Below are 21,324 nucleotides of genomic sequence, written 5' to 3'. Positions count from 1 at the left end.
GCGGCCCCGCCCCTGGGTCACGTGCTGCCTGCAGCCCCCGCCCCAGGTCACGCGCCGCCAGCCGGCGCGCCCGCCCCCGACTGCGCGCGACTCCTCGCGGCCACCGTAGAAGGGCGTCGGGCGGCCGCCGGGACGGAAGCCGGGAGGCGCTGCCGACCGCGCCTGCGACAGCGTCAGCCCTGCGCGGAGCGCCGGCCCGATGGCGGCGGCGGCGGCGATGGCCGAGCAGGAGAACTCCCGGAACGGCGGCCGCAACCGCGGCGGCGTCCAGCGTGTGGAGGGCAAGCTGCGCGCCAGCGTCGAGAAGGGCGACTACTACGAGGCGCACCAGATGTACCGGACCCTGTTCTTCAGGTACCCGCGCCCGGCCCTCGCCGCGGCCCGGCGCCCGCCCCCGCCGCCTCCCATTGGCCGCGGCGCCTCGCCCCGCGCCCCCATTGGCCCGCGCCGGTGCCTGTCGCGGGGGCGAGTGAGCCAGGGGCCGCGGGTCGCCCGGCGGAGGGTCTGAGCCGCGCCTCCTGGGTTTGGCCCTGCCTGGCCCGGCGCCCCGGCGCCCCGGCCCCTCGGCCTCCGACTCCCGCCTCGGGTTCCCTCCCCTCCGCCGCGTTCCTCCCTGGCCTTCCCCTGCCCCTGGCTTCCACCTGTTCCCTCCTCCGCCCCCCTACGCCCCTCAGCCTTCCTCTCTCTCCTCGGCCGCCCCCACACTCGCACTTCGGTCTTTCTCCTCGGCCGCCCCCCCAAGCTTGGTTTCCCTCTCTCTCCCTGGCCTCCCCCTTCTTCTGTCTCTCTCTCCCCGGCCCCACCCCGCCCCTCGTCTCTCTCTCCTCGGCCTCTCCCTGCCCCCCGCCTCGCTCTCCCTGGCTTCCCACTGCTCCCTCCGTCTTCCTCTCTCTCCCCGGCCTCCCCCTGGCCCCACTCCTTTCTCTCCTCGGCCTCCCTCTGCCCCCCGCCTTTTTCCCTGGCATCCCCCGGCCCCCCCTTCTCTCTCTTCCTCCTGCCCCCAACCCCGGCTCGCTCTCTCCCCAGCCTCGTCCTTTTCGGCTTCCCTCTCCTAGTCTCCACCGCCGCTGGACCTCCCCCACCTCTCCCGTGGCCTTCCCCACTCCACTTCCTTCCCCCAGGCCTTCACCTGCTCCCCACCCCATACCTCCCTGTCCCAGACCTCCGTGCCCGGCCTCCCCCTCCGTGTTCTCTGCCTCCACCGCCCCTCCCCCATCTCCCTCCATCTCTCCCTTGGTCTCCACCTGTTCCCCTCCCCTTGGCCTTCCCAGGCCTTCACCTCTCCCTCCCCCCCTTTCTCAGGCCTCCCTGCCCGGGCTCCCCGTCCCCTTCCTCTGCCTCCACCTCTTTGGGCCTCCCCTTGCCTTCCCAACCTCTCCCCTGGCCTCCACCTGTTCCGCATTCCCCCACCTTCCTGCCTCCCTCCTCCTGGCCTTCAGGTTCTCCAGCCGGGCCCTACACCGAGCTCCACAGGAAGTCGCTGGCGTTCCTCTCACCGAGGGTCCAGGCTGAGGGTGAAACCGCTTCTCTGTTGACGCCGCCTGGCCTGCCGAACCGAGTCAGCCGCCTCTGGACCTAGGCGCGGTGACACCTGCGCGGCCCCGTGCAGCCTGGCGGGCGAGTGCGGGCAGAGCCGGCTGTGCTGGGTTAACTGCACGCCCCTCGGGACTGTGACCACTTGGAAGTTCCAGGCTGCTTCGGGCTTGGTTGATCTCTTCAGGACTGCTCTGTTACAATATTTCTGCTATCATATAGTTACTGCAAAAATGTTTCAGTTCTGTGTGTGGCATCCTGTAAATTATGCATATCAGGTTATCTCTTACGGCTCAGGTCAGGGAACAGTTTGGCCGGTTACTGGAGGGATTGGGTCTGTTTTAAAGATAATTTCAGAGGATTTAGTCATTTCCGTGGGGTACCTTTTACTTCTAAACTGCCGCAGGACAGTGGATGTTTTGATACTGTATTTAAGGGCAGTCTGGCTTTCATACAGTTTAGGCCTGGTTTTATTTGGTTTGGTATTCAGGGGTTTTTTGCTTTTAATAAACTTTTTTTTTTTTTTTGAGACGGAGTCTCGCTCTGTTCTCTCTCCCAGGCTGGAGTGCAGTGGTGCGATCTCGGCTCACTGCATCCTCCACCTCCTGAGTTCAAGCTATTCTCCTGCCTCAGCCTCCCGAGTAGGTGGAATTACAGGCGCGCGCCACCATGCCCAGCTAATTTTTGTATTTTTAGTAGAGACGGGATTTCACCATGTTGGCCAGGCAGAAACTCCTGACCTCGTGATCCGCCCGCCTCGGCCTCCCAAAGTGCTGGGATTACAGGCATGAGCCACCGCGCCCGGCCAGTAGACTTTGCTTTTTAGAGCAGTTTTTAGTTTGTAGCAAAATGGAGTGCAGTGTGTCCTGAATCCCCCCTTGGACAGCCTCCCGCCCCACGGACACCCCTCCAGAGGAGTCCTTCAGGGACCCATCTCCCACATCGGAGTTTGCGCTTGGTGTGCGTGGGGATGAGAAACCGCGTCAGAGCGTCACACAGCACAGCTCCATATCCTGAACATTCTCCGCTGGGCCTAGGTTTTAAATCCTTTCTCTCCATAGCAAGTCCACTTGTTGTCTGGAGAAGTCTAGAGGTGCCACTTTGGTTGTAGTTTGCTAGCTTATATTTGAATTAAACACGGTCTGTGGTGCCTGGCCTGTGCCTGCGCCGGGCTGGCTGGAATGCAGCCTGGATAGGCGATTGGTCCGCACTCAGTGGGGCTGGGTGCTGGTGAGCCCAAGCGAAAGTGGGCTTACCAACCCAAGGCAGGGAGTAGATGTCATATCGCTGCTTACTCATTTATGCCAGGAAATGAGAAAACAGGAGTGTTTTTGTCAGTAGTTGTCAATCTTAGCTGACCCGAACGGGCTGGGATGAGACCCTGGCCTCTGTTTGAAGAGTGTTCACGTTGTTTGTACAGCCCGGGCTGAGGACAGTGGACGTGAGTCCCTGACTGTAGGCTTATGAGGAGACATCTTACATGACCTGAAGGACAGCCTTGTTTCCAGAATTTTCTATGAACCTCGACATACTATAAATGCACACCAGGCAGGCTACATTGCGTCTTATAGTTGTATTGTAGATGCTTTTCTTTTTTGAAAACTGAGCTGTTTAATTGGTTTAGAAAGAGATTCGCTTTCCTCCTTAGAAGAAACTACTAATTTTATCTCTGGCAGAAACAAGTCTTTGATGCATGACGCTTATAGCGATACGTTTTAATGCTGGTTGAATTTGTCACTGAACGTGTAGCAGCTCCCAGATGGCACGGGTTGTGATAGTGCTTTCAACCTGATTGTTCTTCAGGGATCAAGGCGAAGGTGTCAGTAGTTACTAAACCGTAGAACGCGAGCCTTCCAATGGGTAGAGGGGCCATAGAGCTGTGTGATGGGGAACTTTTATGTCGTTCAAGATTCACCCTGATGCCTGCCATGCCTAGAGATTTGTATATAAATATTTGCTGAATTTGCCAGGCAGTGGTGGCTCACGCCTGTAATCCCAACACACTGGGAGGCCGAGGCGGGTGGATCATCTGAGGTCAGGAGTTCAAGACCAGCCTGGCCAACATGGAGAAACCCTGTCTTTACTAAAAATACAGAATTAGCTGGGTGTGGTGGCGCCCGCCTGTGATCCCAGCTACTCGGGAGGCTGAGGCAGGAGAATCGCTTGAACCTGTGAGGCGGAGGTTGCGATTAGCCGAGATCGTGCCATTGCACACCAGCCTGGGTGACGAGAGAAATTCCGTCTCGATAAATAAATAAATATTTGCCCAATGATTAACCAGCAAAAGTGGATCTCCCCCAAAATAAACACAGTGTTCCTTGTTTTGAGCCACTTCTACGGTGACTGGGGATTTGTCAGTTTTGGTTTTCAGTGATGAGTGCCTGGTTGAGGGAGTATTTTCACAGTGAAACCAGGGAGGTGATGAGTGTTCTGTGCCCTTAAGCTCTCTAGACTGGGAAGCGTTCTGGCCACGTGTGACGTTGTGGGGTCACCTGGCAGGGGCATGGTGCGGCTTAGCTCAGAAAGCCTGGACTTTAGGGTCACACGCCACCTCTTACGGGGCCCGGGACACGTTACTGAACCTCTCAAACCTTGGCTTGGAGCCTTTCAAGCCAGGAATGAAGACTGAGTCAGCAGCGGCAGCTGTCACCTCACTGTCACCTGCTGAGACAGCATCCTTTTCTTTCCAGGGTAGAATTCCGTGTGGATTCCCAGCTCTGCTTCAGAGCACTCCATGGGTGGGTCGCTTCCAGAGAAGTCACATTCCCCAAGTTACGGTCTTTGTTTTTTGAGACAAGAGTCTCACTCTGTTGCTCAGGTTGGAGAACAGTGGCGCGATCTCAGCTCACTGCAGCCTCTGCCTCTCAGGTTCAGGCAATGCTTGTGCCTCAACCTCATGAGCAGCTGGGACTACAGGCGCCCGCCACCACGCCTGGCCAATTTTTGTATTTTTTGTAGAGATGGAGTTTCACCATGTTGGCCAGGCTGGTCTTGAACTCCTGATGTCAGGTGATCCGCCCGCCTCAGCCTCCCAAAGTGCTGAGATTATAGGTGGGAGCCATAGCACCCAGCCATTTTTTAAAATGCTTTTCTGCCCATAAATATATATAATTGCACGTTTACATTTAAATATTTATGAAAAACGTGTAATTTGGTGAGGTCTGACATGAGTGAACTATGACCAGTCAAGACATGGAATATATCACGGCTCTGTGGGGCTCTGCAACCAGGCTTCCTCGCCCCCACTCCCACCCCTCCGCACCCCTGGCACCCATGCATCTGCGGGCTGCACTTAGGTGTGGTGGCGTTTCCTGGACTTTTATGTACGTGGAATCACAGCGTGCGCTTTCTGTCTAACCGCTTGAATTCACGCACCACGGTGACTGGGAGACTCCTCTGGGAGAGTCCTCAGTTCCTTTCATTGCTGAATGGTGTTCCCTGTGTGTCTCCGGCAGAATCGTTTATCTCTTCAGCTGTCAGGTGAATCTGCCAAAAGACAGTGTTCGTTGACGTATTTTTAAATATTCTAATGTTTATTTAAGCCTCGGGTTTGTGTGCAGGCTTTGTTGATTTATTTTTAAATATTCTAATGTTTATTTTAGCCTCAGGTCTGTGTGCAGGCTTGTTATATAGGTAAACTCGTGACTGGGGTTTGTGGTACAGATTATTTCAGCACTGGGTACCAAGCATGGGTACCTGACAGTTTTGTTAAAATGATTTTTGAGTCTCTTCCTCTTCCCTCAGTCAGGCCCCGGTGTGTGTTGGCCCCTTTCTGTCCCTGTGTTCTCATCATTCAGCTTTCGCTTCGAAGTGAGAACGCGTAGTATCCGGGATTCTGTTCCTGCGTTAGTTTGTGAAGGATAATGGCCTCCGGCTCCTTCCAAGTTCCTGCAAAGGGCATGATCTCGTTCCTTTTTATGGCTGCATAGTACTCTGCGGTGTATATGGACCACATTCTCTTTATCCATCTGCTACTCACAGGCCCCCAGCTTGATTCCACGTCTGTGCTGTTGTGAGTGGTGCTGCAGTGAGCATTTGAGTGCGTGCGTCTTTATGGCAGAACCATTTAGAGTTCTCGGGGTATATATGCAGTAGTGGGATTGCCAAGTCGAATGGTTAGTTCTGTTTTTAGTTCTTTGAAGAATTGCCATACTGCTTTCCAGGATGGTTCAGCTAATTTACACTCCCACCAGCAGGGTACAAGGGTTCCCAAGAGATACCTTTTTTTTTTTTTTTTGGAGACAGAGTCTCGCACTGTCACCCAGGCTGGAGTGCAGTGGCACGATCTCGGCTCACTGCAAGCTCCGCCTCCCGGGTTCATGCCGTTCTCCTGCCTCAGCCTCCTGAGTAGCTGGGACTACAGGTGCCCGCCACCATGCCCGGCTAATTTTTTGTATTTTTCGTAGAGACGGGGTTTCATTGTGTTAGCTTGATGGTCTCGATCTCCTGACCTCATGATCTGCCTGCCTCGGCCCCCCAAAGTGCCGGGATTACAGGTGTGAGCCACTGCACCCATCCAAGAGATGCTGTTTTAACTCATAGCCACAGCAGTTTAAGGTGAAGGAGAGGAAGGAATGGGAACCCAGCAGGTTTGGTATCGCTGGGTGTGTGCCCCACAGAAGTCGCGCAGCAGCTCCTGGTTTGCCTGGTTGTGCTAGAGAGAAACCGACCTGGTTCACCTGGTTATGCTAGAGAGAAGCCGACCTTGCCCCGTAGATGGCACTGGTTATGGTCATCACCTGATTTCTCCACACTTTTCCCTGCTGGGTTGAGGAGTCGGCATCCAGGCCGAACGGATTATTAGTGCTCTTCGGAGCCACCATCCAGGCCTTGAGGGGCCTCAGCCTTGGCTGCAGTATTTGTAGATTCACTTTTAGAAACTTGATGTGGCTGAGACCGCAGCCTGGGAGGCAGTGACCTGCAGCAGCCGCCCACACAGTGGTGGGTCCGGCTCCTCCTGCCACATGGTTGCTCTTGCAATGTGTTTGCCTGATTTTTTTTATTGCGGCCTCTGAGCTTCTTTTGTTTCTTCAGTCATCTAAAGAGATTTTTTAAAGGAAAATGGTCCAGTGTGTGCGGTGCACGCTGTAGCCCAGGGCCCAAGAGGAGCGTCGTGTGAAGGAGCTGTGCTTGGCGGCTCAGGTCCCTTCTCAGAGTGAGTCCTGGCAGAGCGGAGCGGCCTCACACTCCCTGCAGGAGCCCCGCATCTGGGCGCGGGTGGCTTCAGCTCGAGGCAGTCGGTGCGGGGGTCCTTGTGAGGTCTGTCTGGCTGCCTGTGCCCGGCACCTGCGTGCGTCTTGAGTATTTCCTCTTCATCCTCCATGTGTCCCTGGTGGCTGAATGCGCGAGCCAGCTTCCCTCTGCCGAGAGCGAAGGGCGGGATTTGCCCCAGGAGCTTGGTCTTCCTTCATTTGACACCAACAGTTTCTGCCACTAGTTCTCATGCTTGCATTTCTGTGTTCTACTTTTTTTTTTTTTTTTTTTTTTTTTTTTTGAGACGGAGTCTTGCTCTGTCGCCCAGGCTGGAGTGCAGTGGCCGGATCTCAGCTCACTGCAAGCTCCGCCTCCCGGGTTTACGCCATTCTCCTGCCTCAGCCTCCCAAGTAGCTGGGACTACAGGCACCCGCCACCTCGCCTGGCTAGTTTTTGTATTTTTTTAGTAGAGACGGGGTTTCACCGTGTTAGCCAGGATGGTCTCGATCTCCTGACCTCGTGATCCGCCCATCTCGACCTCCCAAAGTGCTGGGATTACAGGCTTGAGCCACCGCGCCTGGCCCTGTGTTCTACTTTTTAACGTGTTTGTAAGAGAAGAGCAAAGTCAGCTAGATTGTTTTTCCAGACACTTTGCTCTGTGGATACAGATTCTTTGACCGGCAGAGAGCACCATCGCTCTCTGGCTATCAGCGCCTCTGTCAGTAGGCAGAAGCCGTTTCCCTGTCTGGAAGGCGTGTCTGGGTGTCCACACAGCATGGCCAACAGTGCGCAGCGTGCAGAGCCAGGCCGGGAGAAGGCCCAGCCTTGCCCAGCTGCCCCCTACTCTCCCTGGCCTCGGGCCTGAGAGGGTACCTGTCCCGGCTTAGTCACCCGGAAGCCAGAATCCTTCACAGCTTCCGGAATTCTCCAGTGCAAGAGGAAGCCATCCATGTTCAGAGCTGCTTTAGACGGTTTGCCCGTCACTGGCATTCCTGGACCTGGAAACGGGCACCCCCAGCCAGGCCGGGGACCACTGTGTGCCCAGAATTCTCCTCCCGTTCTTTTTCCCCTCGCCTGGCTCACAGCTGCCCTGGGAAGAAGGGAGCCGGCCGCAAGGCGCAGTCCAAGCCGGGCCGGAGGCCAAGACCATCAGCAGTGCCCCCCACAGCAGGCTTCTCGTGCAGGAATATGGGTCACTGCCTTCCAAGGAGTCCTTTTTCTTCTTCTGGTTTTTAAGCTGCCACCACTTGCTTTACCTCCGATAGAAGCATCCAGAATGCTGTAGTATCGGCATAAGCAGAAGCCGGGGTGGTGCTTGCTCAGGGTCAGTGCATCGGTTCTGCCCATGGCCCTGCCGGCGGCAGTGTGAGGCCGGGTGTGTCTGGAAGCTTGTTTTCCCAGAGTGCCCTGTGCCAGGCGGCTCCCGGCCTCCTCTGAGTCAGTCACAGCCCTGCAGGACTGGAGCCAGGATGGCCGGTCACAGAGTCAATGGTCCTGTCGAGGCTCCTGCTGTGGTGTTGGGGTGGGTCTCCCTCCAGAACCTTCACTGTGCAGGGAGCGCAGCAAAACCTGAGGCCTGTCAGAGGCCTGCGGGCTGACGGGGGGCGGGGCACTTTCTTTCTTGGGTACAGGCTTTTCCCTCCTGGTGCCCTGCCTCTGTGCAGCCCGACGGGTGGGAAGGCATGTGTGCCAGGCTAACAAGATGCCCTAGTCATGGCGAGGCTGTCTGTGTTTGGGATCCCCGGCTGTGGTGCCTTCTGAAGAGGAACCCTTTTCCTGTGGTTAACTGAGCAGCCAGCCCTTCACGTTCTCAGCTGGCCGTCCCATCCTGGCAACACCAAGCTCACATTCCGGCCTTCACCGGCATTGCTGTGTCTGTTTACCACCTGCACTGCAATTGTTTTTTGTTTGTTTTGGGGGGATGGCGCCTCGCTCTGTCATCCAGGCTGCAGTGCAGTGGTGCAATCGTGGCTCACTGCAGCCTCGGCTACCTAGGCTCAAGCAGTCCTCCCACCTCAGCCTCCTGAGTAGCTGGGGTCACAGGTGCACGCCACCATGCCCAGCCGATTTTTGTGTTTTTCGTAGAGACAGGATCTCACTATGTTGCCCAGGCCAGGCTCAAACTCATGGGCTCAAGCGATCCTCCCACCTCAGCCTCCCAAAGGGCTGACATTACAGGTGTGAGCCCCCGAGTCCGGTCTGCACTGCCGTTTACTTAATATTTTTCTTTAACTAGATTTATTTTTAAACAAGACTTTGTCCAAGGACATTTGGCTTACAGACACAGAGCTGATTAACTGGTTATGTATTTTTTGATAAGGCAGTTAAGAAAAATGTGTAGCTGATGAAATAGCATGTGCTGGGCCCCACCACTGGGCCTGGGAGGTGCAGCGCGTCCCAGCAGAGGCCGCCTCCTGCCTGCCACGCCTGCTGTTCTCACAGGCAGGGGCTCTGCTGCTTAGAGCAGTGTGGCCATCTCGGCTTTTCTCCTCATCGTCTGTCGCACACTGGTCCCCACCACGCCTCTCGCCGCCCCTGCCTCTGTCCCTGTGTAGCCCGAGGAGCTCCAGCTTTCCCCGGCGACGGTGCTCTGGGAGTGGGGACATGATGCAACCGTGCACCCCAGACCCTTCCCTGTCCTGGGGGGAGGAGTGCGGCATGCAGAGGAGCAGAGGGCAGGGACACTGGCCCCGTAGGGGAAGAAGGTGCTGCTGTCACAGCCATTACTGTCCTTGGTGGGACCCCAGCCTGGAGTCCGCCATCCTTCGGCCCCTGCCTGTGGCCACTGAGCTCTCAAGTGGCCACGTGCACATCCCCTGCTCCTTCCCTGTCCACCTGCCTCGCCCAGTGGCCTTTCTGGTCCCAGCTGCTGAAACAGTGAGCTGCTCCAGGGTGAGGCTGCTTTCTGGCTCCTGGCATATTTGGACACAGATGGGCCCTTAGTAAGTGTCCAGAGGCGCCCCACACTGCCCTCATGGTCAGCATGACGCCCAGGGCAGACCCTCTTCACACAGCACCTGGGCCTCAGGAGCTGCTGCCCTGTTCTTGGTGAAAAGCATCTGTGCGCAAGGGGAGCACCGCTTTTAGGATGCCACCCGTTCCTGGGCACCTTGTTTTTAGCTTCTGACCTGAAGATGAGCGGGGAGTGTGGTGGCGAGAGCGTGTGGGTGCGGCTCACGGTCTCCTCTCTGTGGCAGGTACATGTCCCAGAGCAAGCACGCGGAGGCCCGGGAGCTCATGTACTCGGGAGCCCTGCTGTTCTTCAGCCATGGCCAGGTACGCCGTCTTGTTCCTCCTGCATCCCTTCCTGCTCCCGGCAGACAAGTTGAGGTGGGAGTGACATGGGAGGGGCCTGACAGGCATATCTTGGGCTGCCCTTGGCCTTGGCCACTGGGGCTGTGGGTGGCGGAGGGGCCCAGAGTCCCTGGCTTGGCTGCTCCCCTCTCAGGGCTGAGACGCTGCGCTGCGTTTGTGCACAGTGGGGCTGAGTGGGCATTTTGGTATAAACGGCCCTGTCCATTTTCATTTGATTCTTGGCCAGGAGATCTGTTTTTTGGCGGCATTGCCAAGGGACGTGGTGCTCAGAATAGACTCCTCAGCACTGGCCGCGCTCTGGCTTCTGCTGGAAACCCAGCCTTGTCTTTTCTGTCCTGAACAGGTCAGAGCTTTGTTCTTGATTTTTGTGTGTTTCCCTCTTTTGTAGCAAAACAGCGCAGCAGACTTGTCCATGCTTGTCCTGGAGTCCCTGGAGAAGGCAGAAGTGGAGGTGGCTGACGAGCTGCTGGGTGAGCATCCGGCCCTGCACCCCGGGACCCTGTGACGGTGGCCCCGGTGCGCCCCTCCCCGGGCCTGTGCGCTGTGTTTGGTGTCTGCGTTTGGGGGTCCGCCGTGTTTGGTGTCTGCGTTTGGGGGTCTGCCGTGTTTGGTGTCTGCGTTTGGGGGTCCACCGTGTTTGGTGTCTGCGTTTGGGGGTCTGCCGTGTTTGGTGTCTGCGTTTGGGGGTCTGCTGTGTTTGGTGTCTGCGTTTGGGGGTCTGCCGTGTTTGGTGTCTGCGTTTGGGGGTCTTGTGCTCTGGGGTTCACCCTGCTGCAGAGGCAGTTCTCACCCGGTCCCGGTGAGCCAGGCCCCCTGGCTGGCCCTGGCTCGAGCACACTGCAGGCTGAGCAGCACCTGCTGTGACTCGTCGGCAGGGTATGATCGGGGCCCTGGCCTCTCCCCTGCTCTGATGGACAGTGGCCTCCCCGCCAGCTGGCAAGGTGGGCGCTGGTTCAGGGTGGGGCACCATTTTATCCAGGGATTTGACTTGTCGGCATGTCCTGTCGGGTGAGCGTGAGGTCAGCAAAGCCCTTCTGTGGGCGGCCTGGCTGCGAGTCCCACTCCTAGTCCCTGCTGCTCTGGGAGATGCCCCCGAGCCAGAGCCAGGTATCCAGAGCGGCCACAGGTGTTCCTGGACTCCAGACTCCCCACGGCACCTTCCCCAGCCCTTGCCTCGGCCAGGGTGTCTGTCCTTCCTCACTGTGCTCTGGGGCCCATGGTGCTGGCACCGCGGTGGGCAGGTCAGCAGGGTGGCCCATGGCTCACTCAGGGACACCCACCAGCTTCCTCTCCCTGTTAAGTAGTTGTGGATTGAAATCCACTTCCGTAAGGTGTGTGGTACAGAGAACCGGAGTTGCTGTGCGTTTCTCTGATGAGGGTCTGTGCTCTTTGCAGAAAATCTGGCTAAAGTGTTCAGTCTGATGGACCCCAACTCTCCTGAGCGCGTGGCCTTTGTGTCCAGAGCCCTGAAGTGGTCCAGTGGAGGCTCCGGGAAGCTGGGCCACCCCCGGCTGCACCAGCTGCTGGCCCTCACCCTGTGGAAAGGTAGGTCTGGGGCCAGAGTGGGCGTGGGCCCCTCTCTGCTCTCACGGTGTTGATATGCACTGTGCATTCCAGTCCATCAGGGTCACCCACTGGGGCAGGGGTGGGGTTTCACCCTGTGGTCATGTGGGTCGGTCCATGGAGGCCCGTGCACCATGCCAAGCCCCCGATCAGATCCACTGCCCTGAGAAGCTGCAAGACGGGGGGCAGGCGACCGCCTCTCCAGGCCTTCCCGTGGGATGTTCTGACCCTCAAGGAGGCAGCCGCACCCTCACAGGGCCTACACGTGCTGCTGCTCCTTTCTGGAACGTTCTTTCCAGCACTGGGATGATGCCATGCCTTGTTTTTCTCCTTTACACTGACCTCATCTTCTGATGAAGCCTTTGCGGGGATTAATCACCCTGTGGTGGGGCTGATGGAGCCTCTGTGCGGGTTACTCACCCTGTGGTGGGGCTGATGGAGCCTCTGTGCGGGTTACTCACCCTGTGGTGGGGTCTGGCTGGCTGTGTTCTGCAGCTCTGAAGCGGGAGTGGTGCTGGGTAAATGTTGAGTGACTTGAATGAGGTGCTAATGGGGGTTTAGAAGTGTCCTCCCCAGGGTATTCCCTGGGAAATGGGGTGGCAGGTGGCCCCAGTACCGTGAGATGGTTTCCTTCCTGCTGTCGGGAGGCCTGCTCGGGTCTGCATGTGCCTGGGCTTGGCGGGTGAGGGGCAGCCCCGCATTGGAAGCTCTAGGAACTTGGATCTCGGCTGAAGGCCTTTGCTCCAGAGACCAGGGCTCTGAGCTTGAACAGCTCCTCCTAGACACAGCTGTGCTCCACCTGGCGCGGTGGCAGCTGCACGAGGGCCCATGTGCTCTGCACACGTCAGCAGCCCCGAAATGCACGCCCGTCCGACCTTGTCCCTGGTCATGCAGGTTCCGCCTGGGCTGTGACAGGAGGTTCAGCACCCTCAGGCACCTGGCAGGCCCTCCTGACCTTCTCCCCAAGCGACAGGAATGGGAAGGTTGCCGATCCGAGTAGAATTAGGAGGCTCTTCTCAGAGGAGCCTGGCAGAACCTGGCCCTGGATGTGTGCCGAGTGGCAGGGCACCCACAGGGAGATGAGCCAGTGCCCACCTTTCACCTCAGTTTCCCCGTGGTCGCCTCCTTCCTCAGAAGGGGCTGGCCCAGGCTGGTGCCTCCTTGGTTCCTGAAGCATACCTGCTGCCACCTTCCCTGGCCTCTGGCTACAGCAGGCCTCCTGTACTCCACCTGTCCCTGAGCCAGCACGCCTCCACACAGAACACGGCCGCAGATGACCCTCCTCTGCCCTGCATAGCGAGCTGCCGCCTGTGTGGGTCCCACTGCCAGGTTGGGGAGTCAGGAGCTGCCCCCACACCCTGCCTGGGAGCTGTCACCCGTCTTTTGGATGAGTCAGGAACACCTACGTCAACACTGGGTGGCCGCCCTTGCCACACCTGCGCACAGGCCCTGTGGGGAGAGCCAGGCAGTGGGTGGCGTGGGACAGGTGATGCCCAGTGCCCAGGAGACCTGCATGGCAGTTCCTAAGACAGGCACAAGCGATCATGAGGGACGTATGTGTCTATCTCCCCACCCACCATGGGGTTAGGTCGAGGCAGTCCAGGGAGCGCGTGGGAGGGCTGTGCTCGTTGCATCTGCAGAGATTCTCTGAAGAGGGACCCTGGCTGCCTCCCACTGGGGTAGGCGCGGGCCCAGGTCCCCGACAGCATGACAGTGCTGTGAGACTTCGATGGACCTCACCCGGGGAGCCCAGGCCTGCTCCATGCCAAGGTGGCCATGCACGGCCTCTGCTGTCCTAAGCACAGGCCCCATACAGGACCTGAGGCTGGGGCTCCACGATACTTGGGCTATGTGCTTCCCTGGTGCTTCCCTCCTGGGGATGAAATCACACCCATAGGTAAAGGTTTGGGAGTGTAGGGAGACAACAGGAGACAAAGCAAGGTGACAAGGACTCTGGCAGCCACAGAGGCAGCAGGAGGGCCCTGGAGGCTCCTGTTGGGCAACGCAGTTGGGAAAGGGCCCACTAGGTGGGAGAGGCAGGCGCCTGGTGAGTGCTGAGATCTGCACCACGGGAAGGGCTGGGCTCCCAAGGCATGCACGGGGCCTGGGAGCGGAGTGAGTGTGAGCGGGTGTTAGGATGGGGCCTGGGAGCGGAGTGAGTGTGAGCGGGTGTTAGGACGGGGCCTGGGAGCGGAGTGAGTGTGAGCGGGTGTTAGGACGGGGCCTGGGAGCGGAGTGTGCCTTTGAGATATCAAGGGTTGATCGTTGGGTCAGTGTGGTGAGCACATCAGGCTGGTTTTGACTGTTGATTACATGCTAGATGCACTGGCCTAGGCCCTGATTACATTGCTCCCTATAAGTTGCTTCTGGTAGGTGGGGAGGGTCACATGTTAACACTCTGTAACTGATCATTACAACGCACGTTAATGTGATTGGATTAAGCAGCTCTGAGAGCTTGGAGGATGAAGGTGTTGCATGGCTGAGTGACTGTTCCCTGGTGATCTGTTTATTTGGTGCTGTGTGTGAGGTTTGGGCCGGCTCTGAGTCCCTATCGGGTACCTCTGCCTGTGGGCTCTGGCTGGGCTCTTCTCCAGGGCAGGCAGGTGGACTACAATTAACATAGAGTATCTTTCCACTTTTCCTGTTCTATATTATATTCATGAAATGCATTCAAATTTTTCTGTGTTTCCTTTGCAGAACAAAACTATTGTGAGTCGCGCTATCATTTTCTGCACTCGGCGGATGGGGAGGGCTGTGCCAACATGCTGGTGGAATACTCCACGTCCCGCGGCTTCCGCAGCGAGGTGGACATGTTCGTGGCCCAGGCCGTGCTACAGTAGGTGTTTGTGGCTCTTTGGGTCTTGGCTTCCATCGCTGCCTTGGCCGGGTGGCCTTACAGCAGGTCCCCTTGTCCCCTGCCCGAGCCATGCTGCAGGATAAACTGAGTTCACTCTGGGCAGAACCCACAGCGCACTTGTCAGCCAGAGTCACCCGTGATTATTCATAAGTTTAACCAGTTTCAAGAAGTATCTTAGAAACTCCCCCTTTCCCGACGGGCACTGGAGCGCCCTCCACACTGTGCCTCTTGCCCGCTGCCGGGAGGCCCCGCGGCCTCTGCTCTCCTCAGGCCTGCCTCGGCCTCTGCCTTCCCGCAGTATCTGGAAAAGCGGAAATGCACACCCAGGTCATAGAATGGTGAGCATCTACCCCGCGGCCCCTCCCGCCAGCTCTCTGGGGCATCCTGCAGGCCGAGCTCCAGGCGCTCCTGCTCCAGGCGCTGGCCTCCGCTTCCTTTCTCATGAAAGCGTTATTTGTGTCCATCAGTTTCTTCCCACAGAACAATGTGGATTTCAAGGCGGGCGTTGAGGAGTTAACGTGGGATCTGGGGACAGACACCCTCTGACCTCGGTGGTGTGCACTGCAGAGCTCTGCCAGGAGCTGGCGTCCGTGACTTAGATGAAAAGCTGGGTCAAACCTGGAGCTCCCTGGCTCTGCACCGCACTGCGTACACGTTTTCTCTGGGCTGACAGTGGCTCTGCCCCTGGGACACTGAGCTCTCCCCGTGGGCCCTCCTCAAACAGGAGCCAGGGTCTGTGTGGCACCCGCCAGCTGCTGTGCCGTGACTGAGTGTTCTGGTGCGGGCAGCCTAAGGAGAGGAGAGCTTGCTCAGTGCATCGCATAGTTGAGTCTCAGGCTGGGGCCCAGCTCCAGAGCCTGGTGACCTTCCCAAGCTTCGTTCTCTTCACCTGTGAATTTCAGGCTTCCCCAGTATGCCCTGCACGTGAGGGGAGACACGTGTGAAGCACTGGGTTCCTCCGTGCCGGGGGCCGCGGGACCCATGGGCGCATGAGCTTGGGAAGGACGTGTCAGAGGCTGGCGCCTGTGCGGCCAGAAGCCATGTTCTCCAGCCCTTCCACCACCAGCATGTTCTCATTTCCAGGTTTCTCTGTTTAAAAAACAAAAGTAGTGCGTCGGTGGTCTTCACGACATACACCCAGAAGCACCCGTCCATCGAGGACGGGCCTCCGTTTGTGGAGCCGCTGCTCAACTTCATCTGGTTCCTGCTGCTGGCTGTGGACGGGTGCGTCTTGGTGTCTTGGGGGTGGGGTGTGAATATGTGTGTTGTGTGTAGACGTGGCATGGGTAGCTGTGTGGGTGTGCGTGCAAGTGTAGCCATGGTGGGGGTAGCTGTGTGGGTATATGTATAGGGTATGAGTGTTGGGTGTAGACGTGGTATGGGTGTGTGTGCAGGGCTGTTGGGTGTAGACATGGTAGTGTGGGTAGCTGTGTGGGTGTATGTGCTGTAGTGTGGGTGTGTGCAGGTGAGTGTTGGGTGTAGACTTGTGGGTACAGGGGTGGGTGAGTGTAGACGTGATGGTGTGGGGGGTTGTGTGCAGGTGAGTTGGGTGTCGATATGGTGTGGGTAGCTGTGGGGGGTGTGTGTGCAGGTGCTGGGTGTCCATGTGGTGGTGTGGGTGTGTGTAGATGTGTGCAGGTGTGTTGTAGGTGTAGAGGGGGGAGTGTGTGCAGGTGTGGGGTGTCTGGTGTGGGTAGTTGTGTTGGGGTACATGCAAGTATGTGTGTTGGGTGTAGACATGGTGAGGGTGGGTGTGTGGTGTGTAGGTGTGTTGTCTGTAGACGTGTGGGTAGCTGCGTGGGGGCGTGCAGGTGTATTGGGTATAGACGTGGCAATATGGGTTGCTGTACGTGTGCAGGTATTGAGTGTAGACATGGCATGGGTAGCCATCTGGTTGTTTGTAGGTGTTAGGTGTGGGTGTGGCGGTATGCACAGGTGAGTGCTGGGTGTAGGCACGGTGTGTGCAGATGTGTTGGGTGTGTAGGCGTGTGTGCAGGTGAGTGCTGGGTGTAGGCACAGTGGTGTGTGCAGGTGTGTGTTCGGTGCAGGCGCGGTGGTGTGTGCAGGTGAGTGGTGAGTGCAGGTATGTGTTCAGTGCAGGTGAGTGGTGAGTGCAGGTATGTGTTCAGTGCAGGCGCGGTGGTGTGTGCAGGTGAGTGTTGGGAGTAGGTGCGGTGGTGTGTGCAGGTGAGTGGTGTTTACAGGTGTTTGGTGCAGGCATGGTGGTGTGTGCAGTTGTGTACACAGGTGAGTTGGGTGTAGGCGCTGTGGTGTGCAGGTGAGTGGTGTGTAGGTGCGGTGGTGTGTGCAGGTGAGTCGTGGGTACAGGTGTTCGGTGCAGGCATGGTATGTGCAATTGTGTGCACAGGTGAGTTGGGTGTAGGCACGGTGGTGTGTGCAGGTGTGCAGTGTAGGCGTGGTGGTGTGCAGGTGAGTGGTGGGCGTAGGTGCGGTGGGGTGTGCAGGTGAGTGGTGGGCGTAGGTGCGGTGGGGTGTGTAGGTGAGTGTGCACAAATGAGTGTTGGGTGCAGGTGCATGTTTGGTGTAGGCGTGGTATGTGCAGGTTAGTTGTGTGTAGCCATGGTGGTGTGTGCAGGTGAGTGTTGAGTGTAGGTGTGTGTGCAGGTGAGTGGTGTGCGCAGGTGAGTGGTGTAGGTGTGACGTGTGCAGGTGAGTGATGCGCAGGTGAGTTGTGTGTAGGCATGGTGGTGTGTGCAGGTGTGTTGGGCCTAGGTGCGGTGGTGTGCACAGGTCAGTGCTGGGTGTAGGCGTGGTGGTGTATGGGTTAATGGTGTGTGCAGGTGAGTGGGGTATAGGCACGGTGTGTGTGGGTAAACTGGGCGTAAGTGCAGTGGTGTGTGCGGGTGTGCAGTGTAGGCACGGTGTGCAAGTGTGTGTTGGGTATAGGTACGGTGGTGTTCAGGTGAGTGGTGTGGGCAGGTGTGTGTAGGCGCAGTGGTGTGGGCAGGTGAGTGGTGTGTGCGGGTGAGTGCTGGGTGTAGGCTCGGTAGTGTGCGCAGGTGAGTGGCATAGGCGCGGTGTATGCAGGTGAGTGGTGTGTGCAAGTGAGTGTTGGGTGTAGGTGTGTATGCAGGTGTATGTTGGGTGTAGGTGCAGTGGTGTATATAGGCGTGGTGGTGTGTGCAGGTGACGTGTGTAGGCGCAGTGGTGTGTGCAGGTGTGTTGGGCATAGGTGCAGTGGTGTGCGCAGGTGAGTGGTGTGCACAGGTGAGTGGTGTAGGTGTGACGTGTGCAGGTGTTGGGTTTAGGCACAGTAGTGTGTGCGGGTGTTGGGCCTAGGTGCGGTGGTGTGTACAGGTAAGTGTTGGGTGTAGGCTCAGTGTGTACAGGTGAGTGTTGGGTGTAGGTGTGGTGTGTGCGGGTGTGTGTTGGGTGTAGGTACGGTGGTGTGCAGGTGTGGGGTGTAGGCGCGGTGGTGTGTGCGGGTGAGTGTTGGGTCTAGGTGTGGTGCATGCAGGTGAGTGATGTAGGTGAGTGGTGTAGGTGAGTGGTGTGTGCTGGTGAGTGCCAGGTGTAGGCGCGGTGGTGTGTGCAGGTGAGTGTGGTCCTGTTCTCACCTAGCACATCCCTGTGTCTCTGTGTCCCAGTGGGAAGCTAACGGTGTTCACTGTGCTATGTGAGCAGTACCAGCCATCCCTCCGGCGTGACCCAATGTACAACGAGGTGAGAGCTCAGGGCTGGGGAGGGAGGAGGGGACCCCAGGGCCTGGGTCTGCCGGCTCCTGAGCCTGCTGCCTCTGCCTTGCAGTACCTCGACCGCATAGGACAGCTGTTTTTTGGCGTCCCGCCCAAGCAGACGTCTTCCTACGGAGGCCTGCTCGGTAAGCTGGGGCGCCCTTGCCACGCCCACTGCAGCCCTGGGTCGGTGTGGGGTCATCATCTGCCCAGGCAGGGCCAGTGCGGTCCTTCATGTAGAAGTGATTTTCTGCTCTTTCAAATGTTTCTCTATTTTTTTTTGTTAGTAGGAAATTATATTTTAGAGTAGAGAATTCTAGCACGGTGCCTCCCAGCCCCGTCTCCACTCCAGAGCTCCCCATCCCCGAGGTTTCTCCCACTTCCTGGCAGGGGTCACGTCGCGTGGCCGGCTGTGTGCTCACCTGTTTATCTGTGCGCCATGCCAGGTGGCCTCTGTGAGCCTGGTGTGCCCGGACATTGCCGGCCATTATGCTGGGACAGGCAGTGCTGCTGTGGCTGTGGGGTCACGGCGGGGCAGGTGTCTGTGGGTGGTGTCCCATGCCACCGCGGGAGAGGCCCCTGAGGCACCTGCCTTCCCAGTGTCATCTCTTTGGGTTTAGTGGGAGGTGCGAGGCGGTGACCTCTCCCCACAGCTGTCTGCCCTGGTGCAGCTGCATCGCGTGGCAGGCCCCGTCCTCCCGGGGTGCCCATCCACACACACTGGCCCTCACTGTGCCCCACGGCACAGGCTCCTCCACCCAGCACCCGTCAGGAGCGCCCTGACACTTCTGCATGGCTGTTCTGTTGAAACCGCAGCCTGGGCTCCTGTTCCACAGAAGCGCCGTCGGGCATGTCCTGCGATTGGGGTGATATCGTGGATAAGAGAGGGTGACACCACCACGGCCATGTCTTTGTATTCGGAGAACACGGTGTAACGTCTCACTTGTTCGTTTTAGGAGACGTTTTGGACTTTGGTTTTGTATGTAGAGTAGTTGTTGATTGGGTAAAAATCGGATGACAGTGACTGCAGTTGGCCCCTGTGGGAGCAGCCGTTGAAGCTTTGGTGCATCCAGTTGATTCGGGTGTTACCACAGGGTGTGGCGCACGTGTGCTCCACGGTCGCGCTTCCCTTTGTTGAAAAGTGTCTTTCTGGCTGGGCGCGGTGGCTCTCGCCTGTGATCCCAGCACTTTGGGAGGCCGAGGTGGGCGGATCATCTGAGGTCGGGAGTACGAGACCAGCCTGACCAACATGGAGAAACCCCATCTCTACTGGAAATACAAAATTAGTTGATCGTGGTGGCGCATGCCTGTAATTCCAGCTACTAGGGAGACTGAGGCAGGAGAGTCGCTTGAACCTGGGAGGCGGAGGTTGCAGTGAGCCGAAATCACGCCATTGCACTCCAGCCTGGGTAACAAGAGCGAACTCTGTCTCAAAAAAAAAAAAGTTATTTCCGTGAGGTTATGTTGGCTCTGTAGGGCCCTCCGTGGAGGGTGGTTCTTTAGGCCCCCATGCCTGCTCCCTGGTGCCGTTGGTGGACATGGAGCGCGGCTCTGTAGAGCCCCCGTGGCTGCTCCGTGGTTTCAGTATCTCTTTATGGCTATCGGCTCCCTGTCTTCCAGAGGGTCCTGTCTTGGGGTTCCTGGGTCGCAGACAGTAGCGTTGTGAGGCTTTTGCTGGTTGCGTGGGACACTGGGACACCTCACGAGACGTCTGTGGGAAGGAGGGGCTTGGGGGCCTGTGGGAGGCTGCCCGGGCCTGACTGCCACAGTGTCCTCCTTTCCAGGGAACCTTCTGAGCAGCCTCATGGGCTCCTCAGAGCAGGAGGAGGGAGAGGAGAGCCCCAGCGACGGCAGCCCGATCGAGCTGGACTGAAGCGGCCGGGCCACGTGGAGACACCACGGTCGACGACGGCTCGAGGGACGTTTCAGAGGCGAGTCCTGGGTGGCTCCTCGCCTGGGGGCTCCCGGCCCTGAGGCTGGCGGTGGCCGCGTGCCGGCGCGTGTCTGTTACTGTGCGGCGGCTTAGGGTGGCGCGGCTGTGGGTTGCTGTGCTGCTGGGGCCCGGGAGCGGGGCCTCGCCCCTGCTGGCCGCCGCGTCCCCCAAGATTGACCACAATAAAGCACAGGCCTTGCCGCGGCGTCACCCTCTCCCACTCCTTTGTTCTGGGTCCTTTCGGGAGGGCTGATGGGCAGCACAGGAGGCCCATCCTCAGCGGGGACTGGGCACATCATGCTCCTTGCCTGGCATCCAGCATAGCTGCGGTCCATCAAAGCAGGTACTGGCCCTCGGACATGAGCGCCCAGCCGGGCCCATGTGGTCTGCAGATGCGAGCGGCTGTTTTTGAGCACGGGGCCACTCTGCGGTCACGGTGAACTGGTCCCCGTCGCAGACGGAGCGCACGTGCCCGCGCCATGTTCTCAGGCTCAGTGGAGGGACGCGTTCGGCAGGACGGTGCCCACGGGTACCTGCAGCTGTGTCCCATGTGGCATCCCGGAGCTGCACCCTGCCGGTCTCCGTCAGCGCCACGCTGCTGTGCTGGAAATGCCACTTTAAAAAGGGATACCACGGGACTCTGCCCATCTCTTTCATAATGCAATATTTATTTGTATTGGGTGATTGATTTTTTTGACCTGACATTTTAGGTTTTAACCAAATAACCGGTCCAGGAGTGAGCAGCTCCGTTCTCTGTCACAGATGCTATTCCAGATGTTACCAGAACAATGACAAAAGGGGAGACGCTCTATTTTTTCACAGTTAAAGGACAGTTGTAGATTGATACACAGTTGTGCATGGGAAGGGGAAACGCACAGCTTTATTTCCTGTAAAGTGGAATTTAAGGAAGGCTTGTGTGAACCGTTGCGCATAAATAAACCCTTTCTACCGGGCTGTGCGACGCTGGTCCTTTCTCGGGCGCCCACCCGTGGGTGTGGGGGCCTCTGCTCTCAGGGCTGTGCCTGTGAGCCCCCAGAGGCGGCGTGCCCTGTGGCCAGACTGCCCGTGCGTGGACGGAGCAGAGGGCTATCGGGAAGTCTCACATTCACTCGGCTGTGATTTTAGAAGTAAAGTTGTGTAATTTCATTGAAATTCATAAAAACCAAATCCACCAGGTCTGGGTGTCGCAGCCTCAAAGAGCAAAGCCCTTGGGCTGCCAGGGAGGCAGCCGTGCA

The 21,324-nt window shown here is 58.0% G+C and overlaps 1 protein-coding gene across 3 annotated transcripts; it reads left to right on the top strand.

The window, feature by feature from the left end:
- Positions 1-54: 54 nt before the first annotated feature.
- On the top strand, positions 55-21,041 carry LOC105483426 (guided entry of tail-anchored proteins factor 4). 3 transcript variants are annotated; one of them, XR_011622646.1, is made up of 10 exons: positions 55-354; positions 9,924-10,002; positions 10,430-10,511; positions 11,437-11,586; positions 14,302-14,440; positions 15,545-15,685; positions 18,070-18,145; positions 18,230-18,302; positions 19,941-20,087; positions 20,800-21,041. XR_011622646.1 is itself a non-coding variant. In XM_011744320.3 (9 exons), exons 1-9 carry the CDS (start codon positions 200-202, stop codon positions 20,027-20,029), a joined length of 984 nt encoding a protein of 327 aa, XP_011742622.1. In that variant the 5' UTR covers positions 55-199; the 3' UTR covers positions 20,030-21,041. The 3 variants fall into 3 exon arrangements, 2 of the variants coding, with proteins under 2 accessions (XP_011742622.1, XP_070951581.1); XM_011744320.3 differs by having other exon boundaries at positions 19,941-21,041; XM_071095480.1 differs by lacking the exon at positions 55-354 and adding an exon at positions 6,553-6,688 and having other exon boundaries at positions 19,941-21,041.
- Positions 21,042-21,324: the final 283 nt, after the last annotated feature.

Source organism: Macaca nemestrina, chromosome 4 (genome assembly GCF_043159975.1).
Source record: "Macaca nemestrina isolate mMacNem1 chromosome 4, mMacNem.hap1, whole genome shotgun sequence".
Lineage (NCBI taxonomy): Eukaryota > Metazoa > Chordata > Mammalia > Primates > Cercopithecidae > Macaca > Macaca nemestrina.
The sequence above is the reverse complement of the archived record's forward strand: the minus strand, read 5'-3'. Positions and strand labels throughout refer to the sequence as shown.